Source organism: Amblyomma mixtum, chromosome 9 (genome assembly GCF_055824585.1).
Source record: "Amblyomma mixtum isolate Tamu chromosome 9, ASM5582458v1, whole genome shotgun sequence".
NCBI lineage: Eukaryota > Metazoa > Arthropoda > Arachnida > Ixodida > Ixodidae > Amblyomma > Amblyomma mixtum.
The window spans coordinates 67461289-67485807 of NC_143020.1; the positions used below are offsets into that span (position 1 = coordinate 67461289).

The 24519-nt window shown below is 47.3% G+C and overlaps 2 protein-coding genes and 1 pseudogene across 2 annotated transcripts; all 3 read left to right on the top strand.

The window, feature by feature from the left end:
• The first annotated feature begins 226 nt into the window (after positions 1-226).
• LOC149329486 (TNF receptor-associated factor 6-like) lies at positions 227-11859 on the top strand. The gene is made up of 3 exons (XM_089562259.1): positions 227-511; positions 10750-11191; positions 11273-11859. The coding sequence occupies exons 1-3, from the start codon at positions 227-229 to the stop codon at positions 11857-11859; spliced, it is 1314 nt and encodes a 437-aa protein (XP_089418385.1).
• A 2126-nt stretch (positions 11860-13985) lies between these two features.
• On the top strand, positions 13986-18657 carry LOC149329487 (uncharacterized; annotated as a pseudogene).
• Positions 18658-21258: 2601 nt separating this feature from the next.
• On the top strand, positions 21259-23393 carry LOC149329488 (uncharacterized). Its single transcript, XM_089559254.1, has 2 exons — positions 21259-21543; positions 23145-23393. Exons 1-2 carry the CDS (start codon positions 21259-21261, stop codon positions 23391-23393), a joined length of 534 nt encoding a protein of 177 aa, XP_089415380.1.
• The last annotated feature ends 1126 nt before the right edge of the window (positions 23394-24519 follow it).

Genomic DNA, 24519 nt, shown 5'->3' on the forward strand with positions numbered 1-24519 from the left:
TTTTAGCGTACGGGATCAACACGTGTGAGTGACACAGCTTTCCACCGGCGACAGATTTCGCTCGGCGCGCAGTCCGGCATACGCAGCAAAAGCGGCAGCCGATAACCCTGCGATAATCGCCCTGGCAAACGGGGAGGGAAAAAAAGGAAAGACGTTACTGCGATCCTTGTGGCGGCGGAATACGCATTTCTGCGACGCTCAGTGCAACGAGCGTAGGTCAAGAACGATGCCTGCTGCAAGCGCGCAGTATGCGACAGTGGGATTTTCCCCTGAGCTCGACTGGAGGGCACTGAAGTTCGTCGAACCCCTGCCTCCACATCGGATATGCAGTGCCTGTGGCCTGGTGAGGAGGAGAACGGCCCTGCTACCATGCACACACGTGTTATGCGAGTGCTGCTACGAGCAGTGCGGGCGGCATGCATCGCATGCGTGTCCGCTGGACGGCAACCACTACGAGGAGGAGGACGTCGCTCTTGTGGACTTCCCTGCGGAAGAGCTGCTTCGGAGAGAGGTAAGCGAAGCAGATAAAACATCCGAAATGTTTGTCCAAAGGAACTTTTCACTAGAACAGCGCTGTATCAAATAGGTCATGATTTGTCGCCAGAGAATCGTGTGTAAAGCGAAATTAATTTGTTTTTTGAGTTGGAAGAGGAGTTTGGTCGCGACGAACATAGTTGGTCGAACATAGTGTTTAATGCACGTACTCCTTTGCCGCGGCAGAGTGAGAGCTGCATGCCTGTTTTCTTCGGTTTCTCTGAAATTACAGGGTTGTACGTACAATGCTCACATTTCTCGCGTTCAGCTCTCTTATTAATTTCATATAACAGCAGACATTACGCGAGAACAACGCAAAAACTGAGAACGAAAGGGCAAAAGGCGCGACTTGGTGCATTGAAATACACAAGACACCTGACTTCCGGGACAAGCCGTCCAACTGCCGGTGGCCTCACTCGCGCTCGTCTCGGAAAGCGGGAATGCGGCATCCAGCCGCCTAGTGGAGATCTGTGGGCGTAGACGCTGTGAGCGAAAGACAGCATGAGGCGGCGCACGTGCTTTGTAAAGGTGCAGAAGCTTCTACTTTTTGCTGAAGCCATCTAGCGGCGCTGCAGAGCTGTGACGTCACCTCTTGCATGAATATAAGGAGGGGCGCGCGAGAGAAGAATAATTCAGGGCGGGCGCTCGGCGGGCCTAAAGCGCGGAGAGGCGAAAGCCGTAAGCGCGGTGTTGTTGCTAGTGTCACTGATGTCTGGTTACTATGTTAAGCTTCGCCTCTGAGTATGGAACTCGTAGCGCCATGCAACCTTCCAGGGAGTCCTCAGAACGACATCGCCCATTCGGCTCTACGTCTTCGGTAAATTAGTTTTTGAGGAGAGTAAAGGAAATGTATGTCTCGCATGTCTCCCTGGAGACTTGAACCTCGCCCTAATGGAAGGGAGGAAGATGGGAGTGAACGAAGACACCGTATTCACTAGACGCGCTTTTGTTCATTCCGAACCATGGAGCTGGCATGCCGGATTTTTTACCGTGCTCGTCTCGCACTCCGGAGACCCTGGTTCGATACCCCAACTCGACCAATTTCCTACTCTGTTTTATTTATTGATGTGGTCTGGCTAGAAAGCTTAATTAGAATTGGTTGATTAAGCAATGAGCTAAACTCAGTCCCACTTAGTTGGAGGATCACTATGCGATACCTTTAATTTGTTGCATGGTTAATAGCCAAAGTACAATTTGACCCGTTTGAAATTCGCGCACTGTGACGTCACAATCATTTCGACCAATTGAAAAGCGTGACATTTCTGTCTACAACTCCTGCTTACAACGATGAGGCACTAAAGGCTTCCGCCTTAATAAATGAACCATGGGGGAATGGTGGCACAGAGGTATCTGCTACAGCCAGCGTCGACGCTTCAGGGGACGCGATTGTTGCGACGCGCGTCTGTTCTTTTACTCTTTCCTCTCATACCTTTCAACAGGTGCGGAAGCGTGCGTTTCCGAAGTGAACGCAAAGAACCATGGGAAAATCGTCTGTCAGCTACTGCCGGTTATAAATTTTTTCCAGGCTCTGCCTTGTGCATAGCAATTGCCGTACATTCGTGTATCAATTATTCCCTACTCTATTTGTCCTGCGACATTGCTTATTGCACAGCATCACTTTAAGATCAGCGCGTGCTGCGTATGAAAGCATCCTGAACGCGGAAAATGCAAATAACAAAAGTTGTGTGTTTATTCGTGGTTATAATATGTCAGCGTAGGCTGGCTGTTCTGCGTAAGCACGGCACTTGGTTGAGTAGGCGGTTAAACTAGTTTAACGCGTTAGTCATTACATATTAGTTTTGTTTTTTTCTCGTGCGAGCTATACTTGTCGTGGATGAGCAGTTTCGCGAGAGAGCGCATGAGCGAAGCTGCGCATGCGCGAGGAGCGAGTGACGTCACAGCTGAGCAGCTGTTGCGCCGGAGGCGCCGACGCGCACTTCAGAACCGTAGATTCATAGACCTGGCAGACGCACCGGCGCCGGCGCGCTTTCCAGAGGGTAGCAGACGCCCTATGGCTTCAGCGTCGTGTTTCTGGCACAACATTGTAAATGCCGTCGCATGCAGCACACACCTGTCACTACCGCCACTTAGCTTAAAGCACATTTTGAGGTGTCCACTGTTCCAAGAGAATGGTTTTCCGCCTTCCCTGTGGTTCAGGTGTCCACCGAGATGTGGACACCTCGCCCTCACTTCAAGCTACGTATATCCTGGTATAGCAGAGCTAAGCCAGCGCAAATTTTTATTGCGAAAGCAATACTACGCTAAGTTTTGAGCCTTCAGCGCGGAGCGACGGTAGTTACGGTGGACCTTTCGCTGAGTGACGTGATACCAGCTGCGAAAAAAAGGGCCCCCAGCTCAATCCGTCGGCGGAGGGCGGCGGTAGTCACGGCGGAGAGCCTCGTGCTCCTCTCACCAGTGGCGCTACAGTCGAGGTGACGTCATACCAGCTGCGAAAAAAAGGGCCCCCAGCTCGATCCCTCGGCGGAGGGCGGCCGTAGTCATAATAATAATAATAATGCCTTTATTTTCCATCACAAGGATGAGGGAGGCAGAGAGAAAAAGCTTGGGATGCAGCTTGACGAGCTCTCGCCTCCCCAAAAATAGATAGAAGTTCTACAGGAAAAATATGCAGACAGCATAACAGCATACCAGCAAAGATTAAAAAAAAGAAAGAAAAACCCAGCAGTAATACTAAAGAAATAAAGGAAGCATGAACAGAACCTATTTTTTGATACAACTGTAACACTTTGTAGCGCGTAAAAATGAAACGTAAAGACAAAATTACATAAAATGACAAATTGCAAAATTGTAATCACATAAATTTAAACACAATTACAGGAATTACCATTCAGAAGTTACAAAATCACAACCACAAAAAATTATACAAAATTACAGAAATTACGATTCAAAAGTTAAACCCGGTAACAATATATTTGAAACAAAGTTTTGCAACTCTTTTTTTTTTCGAGTGCTCAACAGTCATGTTGTGGCTATGGGAGAGGTTAAGATAGTGCAGCAGACTATACCTATGCATCTGTTTGCCATAACCTGTTCTGTATGCATAAATGTGCCATATTTCGTTGCTTCTTGTTTTGTACGATGCGTGTTTTTTGCATAATGAAGCCAGTGTGGCAATGAAAGGAGTATTGTTTTTATTTTCGGTTTTCTAATTAGAGAGTAAGCAGTATGCATATAAATCAGTAATTGGCATTATGTCGCCTTTCTCAAAAAGTGGTTTCGATGGGTGGTCATATGCTACATTATATACTATTCTAAGAATTCTTTTTTTGGGGTAAATAATCTTTGGAGGTTTGTGAAAGATGTATTTCCCCATACCAAGTGACAGTAATTTAGATGCGAGCAGAACAATGAATTATACAGGAGCATTTTTACATTTACAGGGAGAATGTTTTTGTGAGCGTAAACTGTTCCTATGACACGGGATAGTTTAGATGCTATGTAATCTCTGTGCTCGTCCCAAGTCATTTTCTCATTGAAAAATACACCTAGTATTTTGAGAGCTAACAACATCTATTTTCAAACTATCAAGAAATATACCAGCATTATTTTGGATGTTCTTGTTCTCGGGCCGGAAAATAATGGCTTTAGTTTTTGAGGTAATAATCTTGAGGGCGTTAAATCTTGCCCACTTTTCAAGTTGAGTATGCGTTGTGTTTGCTTTTGCAATCATAGATGAGGGGCATGACCCGGAAAAAAGCAAGGTGGTGTCGTCTGCATATATTACAATTTTTGTTTCTATGTCTATTTCTGTTATGTCATTCACATATATATTTAAAAGGAATGGGCCCAAGATGCTGCCTTGGGCCACACCAGATAAGATAGCTTTGACATCTGATCGGTGACCGTTTAATGCTACATACTGCGGTCGATGCTTAAGATAACTGCTCAAAAGTAACAAGGATTGTCCACGGAAACCTTATACTTGAAGCTTTTTAAGCAGTAACATGTGGCTAAGATGATCAAAGGCCTTTGAAAAATCTACATATATTCCTAAAGCTAAACATTTGTCATCAAAAGAGTTTAAAACGAATTCTTTTTGTTCTAACAAAGCAAGTTCCGTAGAAAGATTTTTCCGAAATCCAAACTGTGAAGGTGTTACTATATTATGCTTATTACAGAAGTTATTCATCCGGGACAAAATTATTTTTTCAAACCCTTTGGAGAAAACAGGCAATATTGACAATCGCCTATAGTTTGCAAAGTCATTTTTGTCTCCCTTTTTGTAGACAACTGTTACCTTTGCAGTCTGCATCTTCTGTGGAAACACACCATTTGCTAGACAAAGGTTAAATATGTGTGTGATATAGGGTGCAATTCTGTCGAGGACATGTTTCACAGGTTTAATCTTAACACCGTCAGCATCGCTACTTCCGCTGTTATTTAATGCCAGAAATACTGACACTACTTCAGCCTCTGTAACAGGACTTAAGAAACAGGTGTGATCCACGGTGCACTTTATGTAATTCAAAGCCATTTCATCATAATCAATTCTTTTCAGTTCCACAAGTCATTAAATGCATCTGCTAACTTCTTGCCAGACCATTATTCATTTTGGTCACGGCGGTGACCCTCGCGCTCCTCTCACCAGTGGCGCTACAGTCGAGGTGACGTCATACCAGCTGCGAAAAAAAGGGCCCCCAGCTCGACCCGTCGGCGGAGGGCGGCCGTGGTCACGGCGGTGAGCCTCGCTCTCCTCTAACCAGTGGCGCTACAGTCGAGGTGACGTCATACCAGCTGCAAAAAAAAGGGCCCCCGGCTTGATCTGTCGGCGGAGGGCGGCGGTAGTCACGGCGGTGAGCCTCGCGCTCCTCTCACCAGTGGCGCTACAGTCGAGGTGACGTCACACCAGCTGCGAAAAAAAGGGCCCCCAGCTCGATCTGTGGGCGAAGGGCGGCGGTAGTCACGGCGGTGAGTGTCGCGCTTCTCTCACCAGTCACGCTACAGTCAAGGTGACGTCATGATCATCATCATCAGCGTGACTACGCCCACTGCAGGACAAAGGCCTCTCCAATGTCTTACCAATTAACACTGTCCTGCGCCAGCCGCGGCCACCTTATTGCCGCAAATTTCTTAATCTCATCCGCCCAACTAATTTTCAGCCGCCCCCTCCTACGTTTGCCTTCTCTTGGAACCCACTCCGTTACCCTAAAGGACCAGCGATTATCTTCCCCTCGCATTACATGCCCTGCCCAAGCCCACTTCTTCCTCTTGATTTCAACTAGGATATCATTACCCCGCGTTTGTTCTCTCACCCACTCCACCCGCTTCCGATCTCTTAACGTTACACCTATCATTTTTCTTTCCATAGCTCGCTGCGTTGTCCTTAAAGGGACACTGAGGAGAAATTGAAGTTGGCTTGTATCGACAGAATACCAGCTCCTGATTACAAAAACGCCACTCATACTGACAACAAAGCTCTTGTAACGTAGAAAAGAGCAAGAACCAAAATACAGGTATCGCCGCCACAGGCAAACTCGCAAGTACAAGCGTGATGAGATCATAGAACAAAACAGTGTTGCTAGAACGAATGGTTCTAGCAACACCAGGAACCGAGAAACCATGCATCACTGAGGCGCAGCCAATCATGCGCAAATCTCCTTGACGTCGCCAGATGGCGCCACGTGCCCGGCTGCTACGCGCGCTCCTGAAGCATCGGGACAAATCAGCGCCTTTTTTCCGGCGGTAGGCGGGCTCCCGGTATTCCGCTAGCGGTAACAAGGTGCAAGGTATGCTAAAGGTGTCTATTTGCGAGAACTTCGTTGACGACTTCGAGAACGAGATCCATCGTAACGCTGGCAAAACGCCAGTGCAAACTTAATCGAAGCGACTGTAGCGACGGCCGCAATAGCCGATAGATGCCTTCAACGTGCGGCCGGCGGTAGCTTTCTTTTCGGCTGCTGCTAGGCCGCACTGCTGGCAGCCAGAAATCACGGAGTCTGCGTTACGTCATGTGCACGTCATGTTTCACGTCTCTTAGTCCTCTGTCGTCATAGACGAATCCCAAGTTTGAATCAGAGCGGCGGGAAAAACTTTTTCAACTTCGAATTCAAATTTCTTAGAAATAAATGCATCTTTCGCTGCCGACCAAGTGGCAACAAAGCCATGACATGCCGAACTATCGGATTTTACTATAAAAAAAATATTAATAGTGCTCTCCTCAGTGTCCCTTTAAGCTGAACCCTCTTTGTTAGCCTCCACGTTTCTGCCCCATAGGAGAGTACCGGTAAGATACACCTGTTGTATACTTTTCTCTTGAGGGATATTGGTAAACTGCCATGCATGATCTGAGATAACTTGCCATATGCGCTTCACCCCATTCTTATTCTTCTAGTTATTTCCCTCTCATGATCTGGATCAGCTCGATCTGTCGGCGGAGGGCGGCGGTAGTCACGGCACGGCCGGTCTCGACGCGCGCGCTTTCTCGCTCTCTCCTTACGGCCTGAGCAGGCGCCGAGAGAACAAAGCATTTTTTCTGCGCTGCACCACCGCTGGTGTCCGCGAGAGGGCGCTGTGAGCCGACCCGTAACCCGTCCAACCCGACCCGGCGCTGGAATCGAGGCACCCTAACCCGTCCTGCGGCTGCGCCAGAGCCAGTTTTGAGCAGTCGGCGCGCACGGGCCCATTTTTTCACGTGTTGGTTTTGTCGCTGTGTTTAGCTCGTCAACGAAAGGATTGCGATGTGTCTCATGCTTTGCGCGTCTTGCTTGCAGGGTCACGTTTCTCAGCAAGTTTTCTGCAACGGACTTTTTATGGATATTCGTTTCAGAAACTTGTGAAGTGAAGCTGCGCATATGGTGTACTGCTGTGTCGCTGTACTTAAACGCGTGTACGAAAGGTTTTCCACGTGATGTCATTTATGCGCCTGCCTCATGCTTCGCGCGCCTTGCTAGCGTGCTTGTGACGACGAACAACACTAGCAGTCCTCTGCACAAACTTCGGCGTACTCAACAGAATCGTGAAGTTCACTATCCAAAGCCGTAGTTTCTAGCTCTCCTGGAAATGATTTCGGCGTCTTTTGTTTTTAAAAAGGCGGCCAAGTATCTCCCTTCGAAAACAGCGCAAAAAGGAAACGGACGACACAGAAGAGGAGAGGACAGGCGCTAACTTGCAACTTTATTTTCGGAATGCCACCACGTCTAATATATAGGAGCCCATCACCAACATCAAGCGATGAGCATGAGCAAAGAAGAGCACAATAGCGTGTGGACAATAAGCAAAAAATTCCGGTAAAGTAAGAAAACGAAAACACGGTGCCGGGGGAACACCGAGAGAAATGAGACATCGTGTACTGAAACTTACTGCAAAAAGCGCTTTTCAAGCTTGTCAAAGTTAACAGCCAAACAAATAACGCCGCAAAACGGGGAGACAAAAATATATCGGCTAAAAGATGAAAGGATTGTACAAGGCTCTACACTAAGACAAGCACGTGGTGAAGACAGAATGACAATGAGGAAACTACATTTATGGGATTGGCAATGGAAGTAAAAGATAGCAGACAATTAGGCCGAAAACAGGTAAGGGATGTGATACTGTACATAATAAAATGGAAAAAAAATTAAAAACTAGGAACCGATGAAGAATATGTGCATGAAAAAATACAGAAAGACCGATACAGAAAAGGATAAAACGAGAAGTATAAAACAGGAGTGTAGAGGGCTCCACGAGAAAACAACGAGGGGGGGGGATATGCAAATATGAGAAATGGCAAGGACAAATGAAGTAAAAGCCAATAAAATGGCAAGGAATAAAAGCAGTAAGAAAACGAAAAGGAAAAGCGGGACCGTTCCAGTTCACAAGAAAGGGTGCTTACGGTAAGCAGTCTTGAGACATGGTTCACACCTACAGATAGCCAACAAGGAATTCAGCTTCACTGTCCAGTAATTGAATACAAGGTGCGCTAACGCAGTTTTTCCCAGCTTTTCTTATAAAATACGCCTCCATGACTTCACGCTCTGTTTTTCCTTTAGCTGATGTTAAGAATTCTGTTTTATCTATTTTTGGATAGCCTCCGTTCTCTCGCTCTGTTTCACATGCTTTGCAATGGTCGGCTAGGTTGCTTCCTGATTTGTTGCGTACGCATAATCTTTGTTCTCTTGCCCTCTCATTGAAGCATCTTCCTGTCTGCCCAATGTGACGCCCGCAACTGATAGGAATTCTGTACAGAACGTTCGCCTGACATTCCGTAAACTTCGTTTATGTTTGGTCGTGCAGTCATCTCGTTTTACCATTTTCTTAGTGCAGATCTTGGAAAGCTTACATGAGGCAGAGAAAACTACTTGTACATTATAACGCGCAGCCAGCTTCTTGAAATTATGTGAAAACCTATGATAATATGGTATTACCTGGACCTTTTGATCCCTTCACTCCCCTGCTCACTACAGGAATCCTTGGGGGCTTTCGCAACCTACCAGGCTAAAGCTAAGCCCGCGCCAATTTTTCATATTTCATAGGCTTTATGTAAACTACGAAAAAAAGCACCATGTAGAAGATACGTTGCTGCAAAAACGGGATCGGTTTCTTGCTTTACTCCCTCTCCAACGTAAGGGAACGCACGTGACGCTGAAATAAATAATAGAAAATTTGCATAAGTGATCTTAGGTAATTAACAAATAGAGCGGATTTGAAAATTACTATGAGGATCCCCACATGACGGGAAACAATATGTTGTTGGTTTCGCCCAGCTCCGGTGAGCCAATTTTGTAGCGAGAGCTACACCACGCAACCAAATCGAGCATTTTGCCGCGAGCCTGCGAGGCTGATAGTGCGCATGCGCGCAACCATAGAGGAGCAGCAGGTGCGCGGCGCATGACGTCACAGTTCGCCGCCGCCGCCACGCGAGAATGAGCGGCGGAGACGCCTGTGGAAAGAGAAGAACGTCTTGCGAGGCGCAGACGCCAGGTAGCTCTCGCTACGTATATCCTGGCATAGCTGCGCTAAGCCAGTGGCAACTTTTTTTGTCATTTATTCATGGTACTTGAAACAATTTGCAGGTATGCAGGGTGTCCCAACTTACTTGGACAAAGATTTAAAAACAAAACCGAAGCTTTCTTCAGAGCTGATATTGCGATGATGTTGTTGGTGTTTATCTTAAGTTACAGTAACATTTTTTTCGCTCGTCCTATTTGAATAATTTGTCTAGATAAATCAATTAACTTTTTTAATATAGCACGAAACGCGCGAAGCGAGTGATGCATCTTTACAAAGCACGCATGAGAGCACTATAATCGCGGCGCATTCGGGCGCAAGGGGCTCGTTGCCACGTGGTATTTTTTTATACTCCGCGGGCTTTCGTTTACCCCAAATAAAAACGGCCACGCTAAGCGTATCTCGTTGTCAGTGCCTGGGTTGGACAATATTTGTGGAACTCCACAACATTCCTATTGACGCCTGAACGTATCAAGTTTAAAAAGTTAATTTATTTATCTCAACTAATTATTCAAATAGGAGGAGCTAAAAAAATGGTATCGTAACATCAGATAAACCCCAACAACATCCATGCAATTTCAGTTCTGAAGAACGCTTAGGTTTTCTCTTATTCGCTTAGAACTTGGTCCACGTTAGCTGGGACACTCTGTATATGCTGCTCCGTGAACGCGCGGAGCAGGCATAGTGAAGGTTGTAAATTGGTACTAGCATGCTTGAATTGCTCGCAGATATGTTACGAACATTTATACAGGGTGTCAAGCCTAACTTTAGCCAAGGGTTAAAAAAAAAGACATTTGAGGTAGGCCAGGGAAACCACTTACATACAGCTACCAGCCAGCTTGCGCATCCAAGGCAATTTTTATTTTGTAAATAATTAATTAGCTATTAAGATCATTTTTCTCAACCCCTAAATATTGATATTATACAGCAGATGTGAATAGCACAGTTGGAGAGCACCTTCAGAAACACCCATTGCATTTATTTGGGATAAAGAAAGCCTCACGTGTATCTTTTTTCCGAGCTGCAAAGAAAGCACGCGAAATGCAAAAAACAAAACAAAAAAACACGTGACTAGCGCATTCGCGCGTCACGATTGTGCTGATGTCAACCGTGGCTTGAGTGAATGAAGTCAGCTGCTGGTATGGTGCGACGACCTCATTTTTCGGGAATACCGATATGTCGGCGGTGGTTGCGGCGCCCGCGCGCGCCAGTCTGGAGCGCGATGGGGGAAGTTGCACTTTCTACATTTCCTTCAATTATTCAATGCAGGTTAGGTGCTGGAACGAAGTCAACGGCTGCGAGACCGTGGTGGCTGCTTCCCAGCTCCCCCAGCATTTCCAGCGGGAATGTAGACACCACTCTGCATGGTGCCCCAAGTGTTCGGCCTCGGTTCTGTGCAGCGATGTGTGCTCACACCTGAGATCGGAGTGTGCAGCACCGTCGACGCCTCGTGCTCCAGAATCTGGCCATCAGCCCAGCGACACGGAAGACGCAGCACTTCCAAACTCCTTCCAACGAGTCATTCAGGAGAAGGCGGTGGAAATGAGAGAGCATCTTGGGCAGCTGGTTGCTGATGTTCAATGCCGCGGTGATAGACTAAACGAAATGTCTCACGGGAGAAACACCTTTAAAGAAGCGCTCAGAGATGAACTGACCCAAGCAACGAGACAAATCCAGGAGAGTGTGACAAGGGGTGTGCGCGAATCCGCCAGTGGTAACGAGCAGTTGAAAGAGCAATTGATAACGCGTACTGATAACCTTTCGAGCAACCTAAACAAACTGGAAAAAATAGTTAAAGATGAGTTGGCGACTGCAAAGAAAGAGAGCTGTGACAATTGCTCGCGAATTCTAGAATCAATTCATGAAATGAAAGTTGAAACTGTGGATAATAGCGAGAGGACTCTGGACCGCATTAAGGCAGTGCTTGGAAGGCATGAACCACGACCAGAGCATACAGTCTTCTATGTCAGAGGCATCGAATCGCTCGAAGAAAAAGTGCTGAGAGAAGGCCATGCTTACTACGAGAGCGACCAGGTGTACATGTGTGGATACTGCATGTCACCTGGAGTCTACTTGATAAAGGATGGCGAATCAGTGCGCCTGCACGCCAGTCTCCGCTTGCATAAGGGTGACAACGACGGCGCTGTTGAGTGGCCATTCCAGCACAGAATACGGCTGGGCGTAATACACCCGCAAGATAAGAGGCAGTATCTCGTTGAAATTAAGTCACCCCGTGAATATCCATGCATACAAAAGCCTACAACACCAAGTAACTCAGCATTTTGTTTTTCTGATCCTTCGTTTAGGCTTAGCACTCTCAGGCTCAGTGGCGTCGTGGTGGAGGACCAGCTTCAGATTAAGTGGGAAGTGCTGCCGTGAGCCGCGCTGGCGGAAGGCGTTGGATGGAAGCCATTCTTCCCACAGGTTTTGGTTTCAGCAGTTTGTTGTTAATATTTAGCGCATTTATCATGGACGAATTCGCCCGTCTATTCAATTTCTTTCACGATGTGCATGCGTTCAGTTCGCTTCTTTTCTTTTATTCTGGTCTAATATGAAGAAATCGCATTAATTGCCAGTGAAACGTGTGACGCAATGTCCTAAGCAAAGAGTCTTTATCTAGTTATTTTCTTAAGCAGTGTTTTTTGCTTCATGTATTTGACTTAGTAACTAGACTTGTGTAATTGGGCCCGCGTCAGCCACAGTGCACCGAAAACAGATGTTTCTCTGAAATGATACTGAATGCTTACGAGGATAGATGGTGCGTTACAAAGTAAACAGCTGGGATGCTCCAAAGCGCTGCCTTTTACTTTAGCTACGAACTGGAGGGAATAAATGCACCATAAAAAATAAATTCACGTTATTTTCGTTCTTTGGTTTTTCTTCTTTAGTGTACCACGTATTTCAGCGTCTGTATAGCAGAAAGCGCAATTTAGCAGGAGGTAAACATGCCCTTGTAACCGGTTTGGTCGTGATGAAAATAAATAAAAAGCTTTGATTTGAGGGGTTGCAAGCTTCATTTTTTCCCGATTTAGCCTTTGTGGATGAGCCTGTCACAGTGGGGAAATAACATTGACAAGTGTATGGTTTTTCGGAGGAGACGAACATTCGTGTCTCAAAAAGTTTGGCAGGAAGTGGAGTTTTAAAAGCACTTCTCGTTATACTGAGCGCTTAATTTTCCGGTCAATGCTCAGTGCCTCATTGCGGTCTGATAGATGAAGAAGCCTACCGCACGAGAGCTTATTTATCGCGTTGCACCGAATCCTGGCAGGAACTTCATTTTTCTCGAGCAGCTCCTAGTTCAACTTTTAATAAGTAGTTCGATCATGCGCAGTGGGAACGACTATTGCTTTATTGATATATATTTATTGCTTGGTTTTGCACAATACGTTTCCGAAAAGAGAACTCCATAAATAATCACAGAAAAATATGAGAGTTAAGCTTTTAATAGTTGTGCATGTACCGATACTCTTTATCGCGTTATGGTCAAAATATATAATCACTCCACGCCAAAACGACCCGGAAGTTGCGCCTGACCTCGTCTGTCTGTTAAAGAAAATGCACGAAAACTCACCACAACGAGCGCAATGTTAGTCTGCAGTATTTTTGTCGGAAAAAATTCATTCTTGAGGGGAGCGCAGCTTGAACATTTCGAAATGACGTGAAATAAAGCACCGCTCAGTAATTGAAAAAAAAAACAAAATAACATTTTACAGCACAGTCCATAGTTATTTTTAATGGCATTGCAAAGAATCTTGTTTTTTTCGAGATTCGAGTCATGTATTTTTATACGCATTGAATATTTTTTAGAATGTATGCAAATGTAAAATTTACACCATTTCGTTTTTCGTTAATATGAAATTGCTCTCAGAAATTAGAAAACATCCGCTTGGTTTCCCTGGACGTCTATTACCTGGAGAATTGTTACAGCTGATGAAACTGAGCTCGTCGAGCTAAAAAATAGAACTGAAGTAGCAGAAAAGTGAGGTTTGAACCAAAAACGACCGTTCATTCATGTCCTAAATCACATCTAAAGCCGAACTCTGTCATTACGCTATTAATGGATATGAAGCATTGTGGAAAAAAAAATTATTTTTGATATGTTATTGTGCGTTGCCAAGCGTCATACCTTTCCTAAATGTCCCGAACTGCGCTCTCCTCATGAATAAATTTTTTTCGGCAAAAACATTTAAGGCCTGGGTTACGAACGTTCTACTAACTTTTCGTGATTTTTTTAACAAATCGTAGATGGTTCAGCGCAATATCTGGAACCTTTGGCGTGAAATGACTAGAAAGCAAAGGCATTGTAAACGCATGGTAAAGGCATCGTAACTCCATGGCCGAGGTCACCCAATGAGCGGCAGAGTACGCGGCACAACTCGCCGACTCGAACTGGGTGAACCGATTACACCCGACTACACATCCACCACCCAACACTGACGGAAGAGCGCGTACGCATCCCCGAAGTCTCCAGAAACACCCTGCACGTGCGTCCTCTTCCAGCCAACATGACACGTGACGACCACAGTGGCAGGTGCCTTGCGCGGACCGAGGCACTGACCCACCACCAGAGAAAGAAACGCGGAATCCTCTACGTGGACGCCTCCGGCCCTCACCATGGGGGGTGGTACATGGCCGCAGTCATCCACCAAAACGTCGTGGTGAACGGCCTATCGTTCCGGGCTCAAGACATAACACATGCGGAGGAGGTCACCACTGCGCTAGACGCCGCATATCAGGACTCGCGAGTCATCATTACCGACTCTAGAGGGGCCTGCAGAAATATTCAAGAGGGATACATTCCTTTCTTTGCGTATCGCATCCTTAAATATAGCGACTACCACGAGGCTCCCGCGTCTCGAACGATAGTATGGGCTCCTGCTCACATGGGCCTCAAAGGCAATGAAACGGAAGATGCCGCCGACCGCACGCTCACTCTCCGGGCAAAGCCTTTAGATCCTTGCGAAACTGATCCTGAACCCAATCCGGCATTCACTTTTCGACAAATTACTGAATTATGCCAATCCGGCCATGCAATTTATCCTAAGCCCTGAAAGGGCCTTGCAATGACGGAGGAACGCAAACTCCTCCGTCTTTACACGAAAACACTGCTGTGCCCGGCAGTTCTAAAGCAATATTGGTCCCGCATGTACAGGAAAGTGTCCGTACTGTGCGAATAAGTATTCGGACATCTTCTACATGGTATGGGCATGTCATTCAACTCCGAACTTCGTCCCAAAACCCAACCCCACCCGGCAGGACTGGGAGGCAGCCCTGCTCGGCTGCTCCGACCTGGTGAGCGAGAAGGCCCTGGTCGAGCGCGCCCGAGCCGCAGCCGTCGCCAATGGGCTCCTGTACTCAAGAGCGCAACTAGTGCTTGTGAGAGGTGGCCATTTCCGGGATACCTCAAGTATGCAAAGTTCATTGCAACGTCTCTATTTTCCTTTGTTTTGCCAATGTTAGCTGTCTGCCAGGCGCTGCCACTCAAGCCCTTTGAGGCTTTGGTAGGCCTGATTTATGTTGTCTGGCAATTGACGTGAATAAAAGTTCTATCTATCTATCTATCTATCTATCTATCTATCTATCTATGTAACGATAATAAATTCCAGAAGAGGGCAAAAACGGGCTGGTTGGTACATGTTTTCCGAATTGGAAAAAAAGCGCAATGAAAGACGACACAAGAGAAGGACAAAACACCAGCGCTGGTGTTTTGTCCTTCTCTTGTGTCGTCTTTCATTGCGCTGTTTTTCCAATTCGTAAAACAATAATAAAGTTTTTCAGACAGAGAGACTGGTAAACGGCGAGCACTAAAGTAAAGCAATACTAGCTGCTTGAAACGACATGCCGGCGTGGACCATATGCATTCATGACAGCAGTTTTCGGGGCCTTGCAATTTTCAGACCAGCTACACCGATGTTAAGTTATGTAGCGAAAGCTACACTGCTATAGCTTCTACTATAGCTATATATGTCTCAGTGAGCCACCGAATGGCGTTGAAACGACCTCGAGTTAAGTCATGGCTAGTGTTGCTATGCACGTATACCTAACCACGCATGGTCCGCTTAGTGGGCCACCTTTCACCTTGAACATTGACCTCCAACTTTTACCGCGACCTTTGACATCAACCTTTGATCTTTCACCATGATATTTGATCTTATACTTTTAAGTTGAACTTTGAGCTTGAACTTTGACATGGAATTATCACCTTTCAAGTAGTGCGCAGAGGCTTCAAGAAAGCCACGTGGTAATCAAGTTGTGGCCCCTGATTCAACTCACAGTTGTGACGCCAAGTATTGAGTATATATAGCGACAGCTGCGCGCTATGGATGAAGGAGAGCGCGCTGAGGATCGCACGCATAGTGAACTACGTCTTGGAGCAATGCGGCCAGCTGCTTCTAGCTTTCGCTGTGTGAAACTGGGTTCAACAGGGTTGAACCACTGGCAATTTTGAACTTAGGTTACCTCCCTTTGAGCTTAACGTTTAATTCGACTCGTTCTATATTCATTTAACCATGACAGAATACATAACGAGCCCGGTATGTGGCTTGCGAGGGTTGCTGCAGTCCACCTTGGCACGTGACCTTGACGAATGCGACATTCCCTCCAGAAGCATTTGGCATCGATCATAAATGATTAAAATGTCGCTTATAAGCGAGAACGTAAGAAAATTCTTCGCAGTAAGGAAAAAGAAGAAATGAAAGTCATTTAAAAACACGCAGGCTCAAAGTGGAGCTCGAAGCTTTGATTAGGGATGTGACCTTGTAGAAAGACGCAACCAGCTATGCAACAGGCGACAACGCGGTCACAGTTCGTATCCTACTAATCAGGGAGTAATCACTCATCGCCATCCACCCAAGCGCTGCAATATGACGACAAAGGAAAGGAAACAAACGCAAAAAAACTTCATTGGTAAAGAAAAATGCCCTCCCTAGTCCAAGGTTCGAACCAGGAGCCACAGCCTGACTGGAGCAGCCGTTTACCAAGTGGGCGAAACGCGACTGTTAGTCCGTCACTTCTCCGAAGCTCCTTCGCACCACCAGTCCGTGTCCCAAGTTGGGCAACTTTGCAAAACAGCACCACGTTTCCAATAACCGGCAGAGCCCGTTGGTTTCCTGTTGCGAAGGATGCGTCTGCGGAGGCGGCGGGCAGCAAGAGCTTAAAGGTGGACGAATGGACAGAGCAACTACGAGTCCGCTGATGACGAGGATACGGCCCGGGGTATGCGGAGCAGAAAAAGGGCCGGAGGATGCTGCAGGAAGCAGATACCACGACGGAAGAAAACTTCTGCACACCGTGCCCTGACGGCAAAGTTGTCACCCCCATACTAAATATTTGGGAATGCCGACCGCGGTGGCTCAGTAGTTACGGTGCTCGGCTGCTGACCCGAAAGACGCCGGTTCGATCCCGGCCGCGGCGGCCGAATTTCGACGAAGGTGAAATTCTAGAGGCCCGTGTACTGTGCGACGTCAGTGCACGTTAAAGAACCCCAGGTGGTCGAAATTTCCGGAGCCCTTCACTACGGCGTCTCTCATAGCCTGAGTTGCTTTGGGACGTTAAACCCCAATAAACCAACAAACCAAACCAAATATTTGGGAATGATTTCGGCAATTAGTAATCTGCAATCTCCGATATTGTCTGGCTGACTCGGGAGAAGAAGGAAGATAGAACGGAGGAAGGAACCTGCCTGACTCATGTTGTGAGAGAAATATCTTCATAGCATAGTCCCGGGCTTGCTGCCTGTCACAGCTTCAACGCTGACAACGTGAACGCGTGAATGTGGGCCTGTTGGTTATCCATGCAAACAGCCAGCGCAGGAAACGGGACGACAGAGAGAGGACACACCACGAGCGCTCGTGGTGTGACCTCTTTCTGTCGTCCCGTTTCTTGCGCTAACTGGTTTCACTGACAGTGTGGAAGACATGATTGTAGAAGGAGATAAAATGCCCCGCAGACCACAGTCTTACCTGTGGCGCTTGAACATTCCGGTCTAGAAAGTTTCTAGACACCTTCGTTTTTTTTTCTGAAATAGCTGGGTGAAACCTGCACCTTTATCAGTACAAGGGCGGAACTCCCCTTTTTTCGTCAACCGGGTTCGAAGCCCCTAAAACAAGGTGGATTTGTGAAACGTGGTTTGTGGTTTATGGGATTTCTCGTCTCAAAGCGACGCAGGCTATCAGGGATGCACGCCGTAGTGAAGGGCTCCAGAAATTTAGACCACCTGGGGTTGTTTAAGGCGCACTGACGTCGCACAGTACACGGCCCTCATGAATTTCGCCTCCATCGAAATTCTACCGCCGCGACCGAGTGTGAAAATACAACCAATGTTACACATCAACATGTATTTATTTCTGTTAGGCAGGCGCGAATACACAGCAGCAGAAGGAGCCGAGTTAACGCCAGTGACAGTGAGAGAAGCCTCAAGGAATTAATGCGTTAAGGTCTACAGCACTGAACTAATAGTACTGGCACAGAAGGAATTCTATTTCAACAATCATTAATAATGAAAGTGTTCCGAGAGAGGCCAGGCGACGAGTAATACACATACATTAGAAACGGCTTGACAGTGTGGGCATGTTATAAATATATTTACCAGAATTAAAAGCTCTAAATTCATGCATGCGTTCGTCGCCTCTTTTGGGATCAGTAACTCTCCGCCTTGGTTTGTGCTGGAATGGCTACTGAACAAGTTCGTTCATGTCCCTATTATGCAAACCGAGCCTTGTGATGCTAAAATGCGTACCTGAGGGCGGATCTGAACGCTCTGCGCAACGTCAAGGTGCCACACCAGACGCAGTGCGACACCTACGCGAATACGGCGATGCCGGCGCACATACACCACTAAAAAGTGTCATCATCACGAATGAATCTGTCCAGCTTACAATGACTTCTAACCTTTGTGCAGCCACATTCAACCTATTAACACTTTTGTTTTTGTAGCGAAAGCTACACTAGCCTAGCAGGAGCGCATTTTGTGCTGCCTGCCAAGGGCCACTACTGCGCATGCGCCGTTACCATGGCAGCCAGTACTATGGCAGCCGTGGCGACGCAGGCGCTCTGGTTCACTGCGCATGCGCAGGGTCGCACCGCGTAGCTGGGATACAAGCCGGAAGCGATGCCCTCAATCCTCAGACGCCCACCGTGGGAGAAGGAGAGCGGTCGTGCTCTTCACGGCAGCAGTAAAGACTGCGTGGAATTGAGTCTTCCGATCCAGAAGTTGTCCCATGGTACAAGGCCGGCCGACCGCGTGAAACCGAGGAGAGAAAGGCTGAGCGGGTGGCCGAGACGCCCGAAGAACGTCTCGCAAAGACGTTCAAGCTCAGCTGAACGACAACGACGGCGTGTCTCTACTGAAATGTCATTACACGACATTGCTTTCGCTACGTATATCCGGACCTAGCTGAGCTAAGCCACTGCCGATTTTGTTTTCATAGTCTTCTGTACGTTGCGGCTCAAATAATTGTGAAAGACCCATAAAAGTGGAATACTTAGTCAGCCCATACTCACGAAGCCCATACTCTCATCACGAAGTAGCAAATATGCCGTTCTCACGGAGAACAATGCCTCTGCGTGTGCGAAACAGCGTCAAAGCGAAGTACTTATTGCTCCGCCACTCTTAGATTCATAGAATTGTGGCTGGATACGTATTTATGCGCTTTCTCGAGGAGCACTATATCGCCGTCAATGGTCACTTACGTTCCAAACATGAGCAATGCAGCTTGGCCAAGGAGCCAACGAGCCACAGCAGACGACGGAGAGAACCTTAAGACGCAAGCACGGGTTCTGAATCATTCGCATCGCATTCCGTGCACCCAAGCTGCGCGTGGTCATTGTACGCAGCAAAAAGCACGAGCTCTCAAAAGCATTGACGCTCTGTTGGGCTCGTTAGGTGGCCGGTGACGCGGTTTCCTTCTTACTTCAGTCGTTTAAACGGCTACTTTGTGCAGGCTGCGGCCGGTAAGGAATTGCAAAAGGCCTGTTTCATTATTTTTACTGGTCGGTCAAGCATACACGCGCACGCATACTCTTAATAGCTATATGAAGCGTGATGCGAGCTCGTGGTCTTGCTTGTCTTCAGAGCAGTGAGAAGGCCGATATACTTTAATAAATGCTCAAAAATATCTGAGGAGTACCACACGCATGCGCCATCACCTCTCATTTGGCTCAATAAAGACAAATGTTTCCCAGCACGGGTCATCATACACGCAGTATGTGAAGCCCCGGCACGCGAGAAAGGTTCTTCTGGCACAAAGCGTCCTACCGCCGTTCATCAAAGGTATGTGCGCATCCCCTGCCCACAGCTGTGGCCGGCAGGCGGCGGACTACACTGAGGCGGATCGTACCCTAACTAATTTCAGCTTGCTACCCGCAGGAAGCGATTCACGATCATAGAGACTGTTAATCACAGAGTTAATCACAAGGTTTGTCTGCGTTCATAATTACTGCGTACTTAGTCAAAAGCATGCGATAACCGATAGCTCAGTGCGCCGTTAGATGATAAATGTGCGTGCCGTTTTTTTCACTCAGATGTGGCGTTGAATTCCAAATTGCAACTGCGACTGCTGCGACTGCTGCTCGCATACTTTTGAGGATAACTCGAAGCTTGCGTGTACGCTGCATGATGTGAAGGAGTACTGAAGTTTGGGCTAGTTGATGTTGATGCATAATACAAAAATCTGTCGCAGCGCGAATGAAACAGGGACAAGAATAGAGAACAAACACGACAGGGCTCGTCCTGTCGTGTTTGTTCTCTCTTCTTGTCCCTGTTTTTTTCGCGCTGCGACAGATTTTTGTATTACGCTCCATGACAGGACATAACACATGAAATCCCACACGGCCGTGTCACCTACGCCTATGTTACGTGCGTGAGCGTGATCAGTAGTTTGTTTTGGAGTCTGCCGCTGCCCTTAGCTTCCATCGTAGGCCTCATGCACTGCTGCTATACTAATAACCAGAAGAGGGTCTAATTGGTGGACATGTTATCATCATTAAGCATGAAAAGGCGCGGGGCCTGGAGGAAGCAGCCTTCGGAAGTTTCAGTGCAACGTCAGCATACTGAGCATGTCCATCCGACTCCGGACCGAAGCAATTACTTTGAGGGGCGATGAACGAGTGTGCACAGGGCAATGAAGGCCGGACTTTGAGGCGCCACGAAAACCTTGTAGGAATGCCAGTAAGCATATAGAAAGCAGCCTTGAGACCGCTGTGTGTTTGCGGGTGTGTTTTCTATATCATGGGGTTCCTATATCTGTCGCACGAATGGGCAGTGATTGGATTCAAGGGCCTCGATATGCTTGACGTCGATGCGTTGATCCCAGACCGCAGAATACGACAAAATTGCACTGCGCTCTCAGTAGAAGTTGCGGTCAACTTGTACCAAGAGCGCCGAGCAATCGCAGACATTTTTGAGTTCAGCTTCCATTGAATACTGGTCCCGGTGTCTATGACCAAGCAAAGCACTGACCGAGCCGGTCAACTCAAACATCAGTAGCGTATTTTTCGTTTTTAATAAACAAACACTGCTTTCCAAGGCGAAGTTTCAACGTCGCAGCGTGAGAATTATTATCTCTCAACGAAATCGCATGCGCTGGCAGCCTTACAGAAAGATTGTGTACATCATTCGCGCAGACTCTGTAAAACGTTCGACAAGAGACTGCAGAGTGGGTGCAATTAACGCCATGTCCACTCTTGATAAAGAAAAGAACGATAAAACAGCGCTTCATGTGCCCAAAAAAAAAAAGCATTTCTTGAATGGATCTTTGCAGTGAGCGCCTGAGAAGAGCAATGGATGCTGCAAGTTTTCGGTGCACACTCGTTGGGTTCTCTCCGGAACTCGACTGGAAGCCACTCAACTTCGTCAGGCCTATACCACCAAACCGGGTTTGCAGCACCTGTGGCCTCGTGCGAAAGGTCACCGCTTGGCTTCCCTGCATGCACGTGCTGTGCGAGTCTTGCTACGAGCGATGCGGCCAGGACGGCCTGCACGTCTGTCCACTCGACGGGTACGAGTGCCAGGATGCAGACGTCGACTGGAAGGAATTCCCTGCCGACCAGCTGCTGAGAAGAGAGGTGAGCTGATATGATTAAGAGGCATCAAGCTCGCATGTTTTAGTGCTCTAGCTCATTTAGTGGCCATTCCCCGCATATAGGCGTTGTTTGTTTGTCTATCTCTCTGCTTGTTTGAAGTCGGTTTTTTGGCAGGTTGCTCGCCTGCATACCTGGTGGTTGGCAACCCGCCAACCGTGTCAGGCGGTAGCCCTTTTATTCGTGAGAGGCTGCTCGGGAAGAGGAACTTGGGTCGCAACGCAACCAAAACAACCCAAGCCCAACCGATGGCAGCACCTTCCACAGCACCTGCCCTGTGCCACTGCGCCACTGGGGGCTTAACTGCCAATGTGTAGCCGGCGGGAAGGTGAGCAGTGGCACAGTTTCACAAGGCAGGTGCTGTGGAAGGAGTTTCCATGTGCTTCTTTTACTTTTTCATGAAAGAACACACACGTCAACAACCACCTTAACCTAGCAGAGAGGCGCAGCCCCGAAACACGTCACGGTAGCTCACATATCAGCATTTGACCTAATTACCGAAATCGACTGACATTTTTTTTCTTATTCTCGTTTCCAATTCTCATCGTTGCACACAGAAAGCTTTGCACGGCCGCTGCTCGTGTCCAGTGGATAAAAGTCTGAGTGTGCAGAGGAGATGAATTCTCTCGTTGAAAAGTGTGAGAGCCGAGCAGTTTAAACGCACACGATGCTGTGAATTGTTACGTGTTGTGGCTGTAGTGAAGCCAAAACACGGCAATCAAAATTCGGTTTTGTTCGCTCAGCGTCGCATGGTTTATTCGAGTTTGGGCAATTAGGTATCAGGGGTTGTTTGTTTTTTTACGAAAACACGCAATGCCAGGTAATTCATTTGTGGCCCGCGTAGCTCACGCCTGGTCACCCCCCTCATTCTACTGCATGAAACTTCTAAACGTCGGAAAAGGGCACAACTGTTACACCTGATGAGAGTTCCAGCGATCGAGACGATTTATCAGCCACTATGCAGTCGCTGAAACTAAACCAGGGGCGTGGAATTTTCTGGAAGTTGGATGCTCAATGCAGCCTACTCAGTGCTTCGATGTTCATGTTTCTGTTGGAAGCCGCCAGAATTATTCTAACCTTAGGGATGGTGTGCATTGACAGGTTTCGTCCACGCGCATAAAAGACTATGTAGAAATTAGTTTTGTAATGTCATAGTGCTTGGAAATCTAGTACCAACATTCATTTGAGCGCAACACGCAAGAATACCATATTACACGGCTTCCATTTTCGCGAAAGGCAAAAGTTAGGAAATATTCTCTTTTTTCGTTAGTATAATCTTGCGCACAAGGCTGGCGAATGCAATGCCTTGTCAGCCTCAACGAACCCGCTGCTGCAATTGCTTGCGAAGCTCTGACGAGACGATATGACCGTGCATCTCCTTTGTTCAGCACACGACGCTCCGAGTGCACTCCGAGTGCACACCGAGTGCACAGGTGCGATTTCCTGTCTCCTCCTGCTGTCGTAGTGCTTTAAATGCTGCTAAAAACCCACCTTAAGATAACTCAAAACTTCGAGAGCACCACAGATTAGTTCATAGAGCAGCAGATATAATTGCATTGTACACACCGTTTCCATTATCCCTGCAGGTGACTTGCTGGAACAAAGCGAGTGGCTGCGAGACTGTGACGTCTGCTTCGGATATCTCCCGCCATTTTCACACCGAATGCGGACACCACTCGGTTACTTGTCCCATGTGTTCAGCCAAGGTTCTTTGCGTGGACGTGTGCTCTCATCTGACATCAGACTGCTCTACGCGAAGGAAAGCAGTTGAATCCGAAGACCAAGAAGGGCAGGCAACAAGGAGGAAAAACCAATTCTCCCTTCTTTCCCAGTAGCATTTCACCACCAGGTAGTAGAAATTAGACGATGCGTAGAACAAATAGCTGTTGACATTCGCACGCACAGTGATAGCTTCAGCGAAATTTCACAAGGCATAAATAAGTTCAAAGAAACAATGAAAGATTAACTTACCCCTAAAACCGAGCCAAATGGAGAGGTTTCAAGTAAATTTCTTCGTGAGCTGAACGTCCGTAATGAAGACGAACAGAATGGTTTGACAGCTGAGCTTGATACAGTAAATAATCTTCCTGGGAGTGTAACGCTGACAGACGCACTGGTTTATGTGACAAACTCTACTCGAGAACATATGAAAAGCATCGCTGCTTCGTTTAACGCCGAACTGAAAGAATATAGCGAGACGACACTCGAGAGAATCACAGAAGGATTGAGATATACGCACCTCCAAGTAACGGTCGGCAACTTTATTGTACCAGGCATGAATGCACTTAGAGAAGAGGCGCTTCACGAAGGCGTTGAAAAGTATGACCACAATCTGGTGTATCTGCGTGGATATTGCCTGTGCCCCGGAATCTGCCTCAGAAAAGTTGGCGGATCTGAGAATCTTTATGTGGTCTTGGCTCTATACAAGGGGGATATGGACGACCTTGTTCCATGGCCGTTCCGGCATAAAATGAGCCTAAGCGTTGTGCATCCCAAGGACTGCTCAAGAGCGGGCTTCCAAGTTATGGGGAGTTACGGCAAGTGGTTTGAAAGGCCCCAAGAATCGCAAAACGCAAGTGCTTACATAGATGGCGAATGGCTTAACCTGGACAACCTCATCACTCGGGGCTACGTCGCTAACGACAACCTCCACGTCAAGTGGGAGCTGCTGCCGCCAGATGCAGTGAGAGGAGGGCGAAAGAAGGCTTCCTCAAAGAGTGGCACTGCTCGGAGAAATATTTGGTGAATCTTCCGCTTGATGCTGGACGTATTGCACAGGCTTCTTGGCTGTGACTTAACTTGTCTGTCCTTACCATTCTCGTTTTGTCACCGAATTTGAAATCATTGTCCACTTCTTTTCTGTGCTTCGCTGCGATTTTGACTGGATCTTGAATGACTTGCCTCATTGCTACAGTATCTTTGGCATCCTGCTGTGTTTTGAGAGGCGCAGTGTTTGAATCC

Coding starts and splice junctions, on each gene's coding strand:
- LOC149329486 (XM_089562259.1), top strand. CDS start 227: ATGCCTGCTGCAAGCGCGCAGTATGCGACAGTGGGATTTTCCCCTGAG. Junction 512..10,749: donor AAGAGCTGCTTCGGAGAGAG/GTAAGCGAAGCA, acceptor TATTCAATGCAG/GTTAGGTGCTGGAACGAAGT. Junction 11,192..11,272: donor GGGTGTGCGCGAATCCGCCA/GTGGTAACGAGC, acceptor TGGAAAAAATAG/TTAAAGATGAGTTGGCGACT.
- LOC149329488 (XM_089559254.1), top strand. CDS start 21,259: ATGGATGCTGCAAGTTTTCGGTGCACACTCGTTGGGTTCTCTCCGGAA. Junction 21,544..23,144: donor ACCAGCTGCTGAGAAGAGAG/GTGAGCTGATAT, acceptor TTATCCCTGCAG/GTGACTTGCTGGAACAAAGC.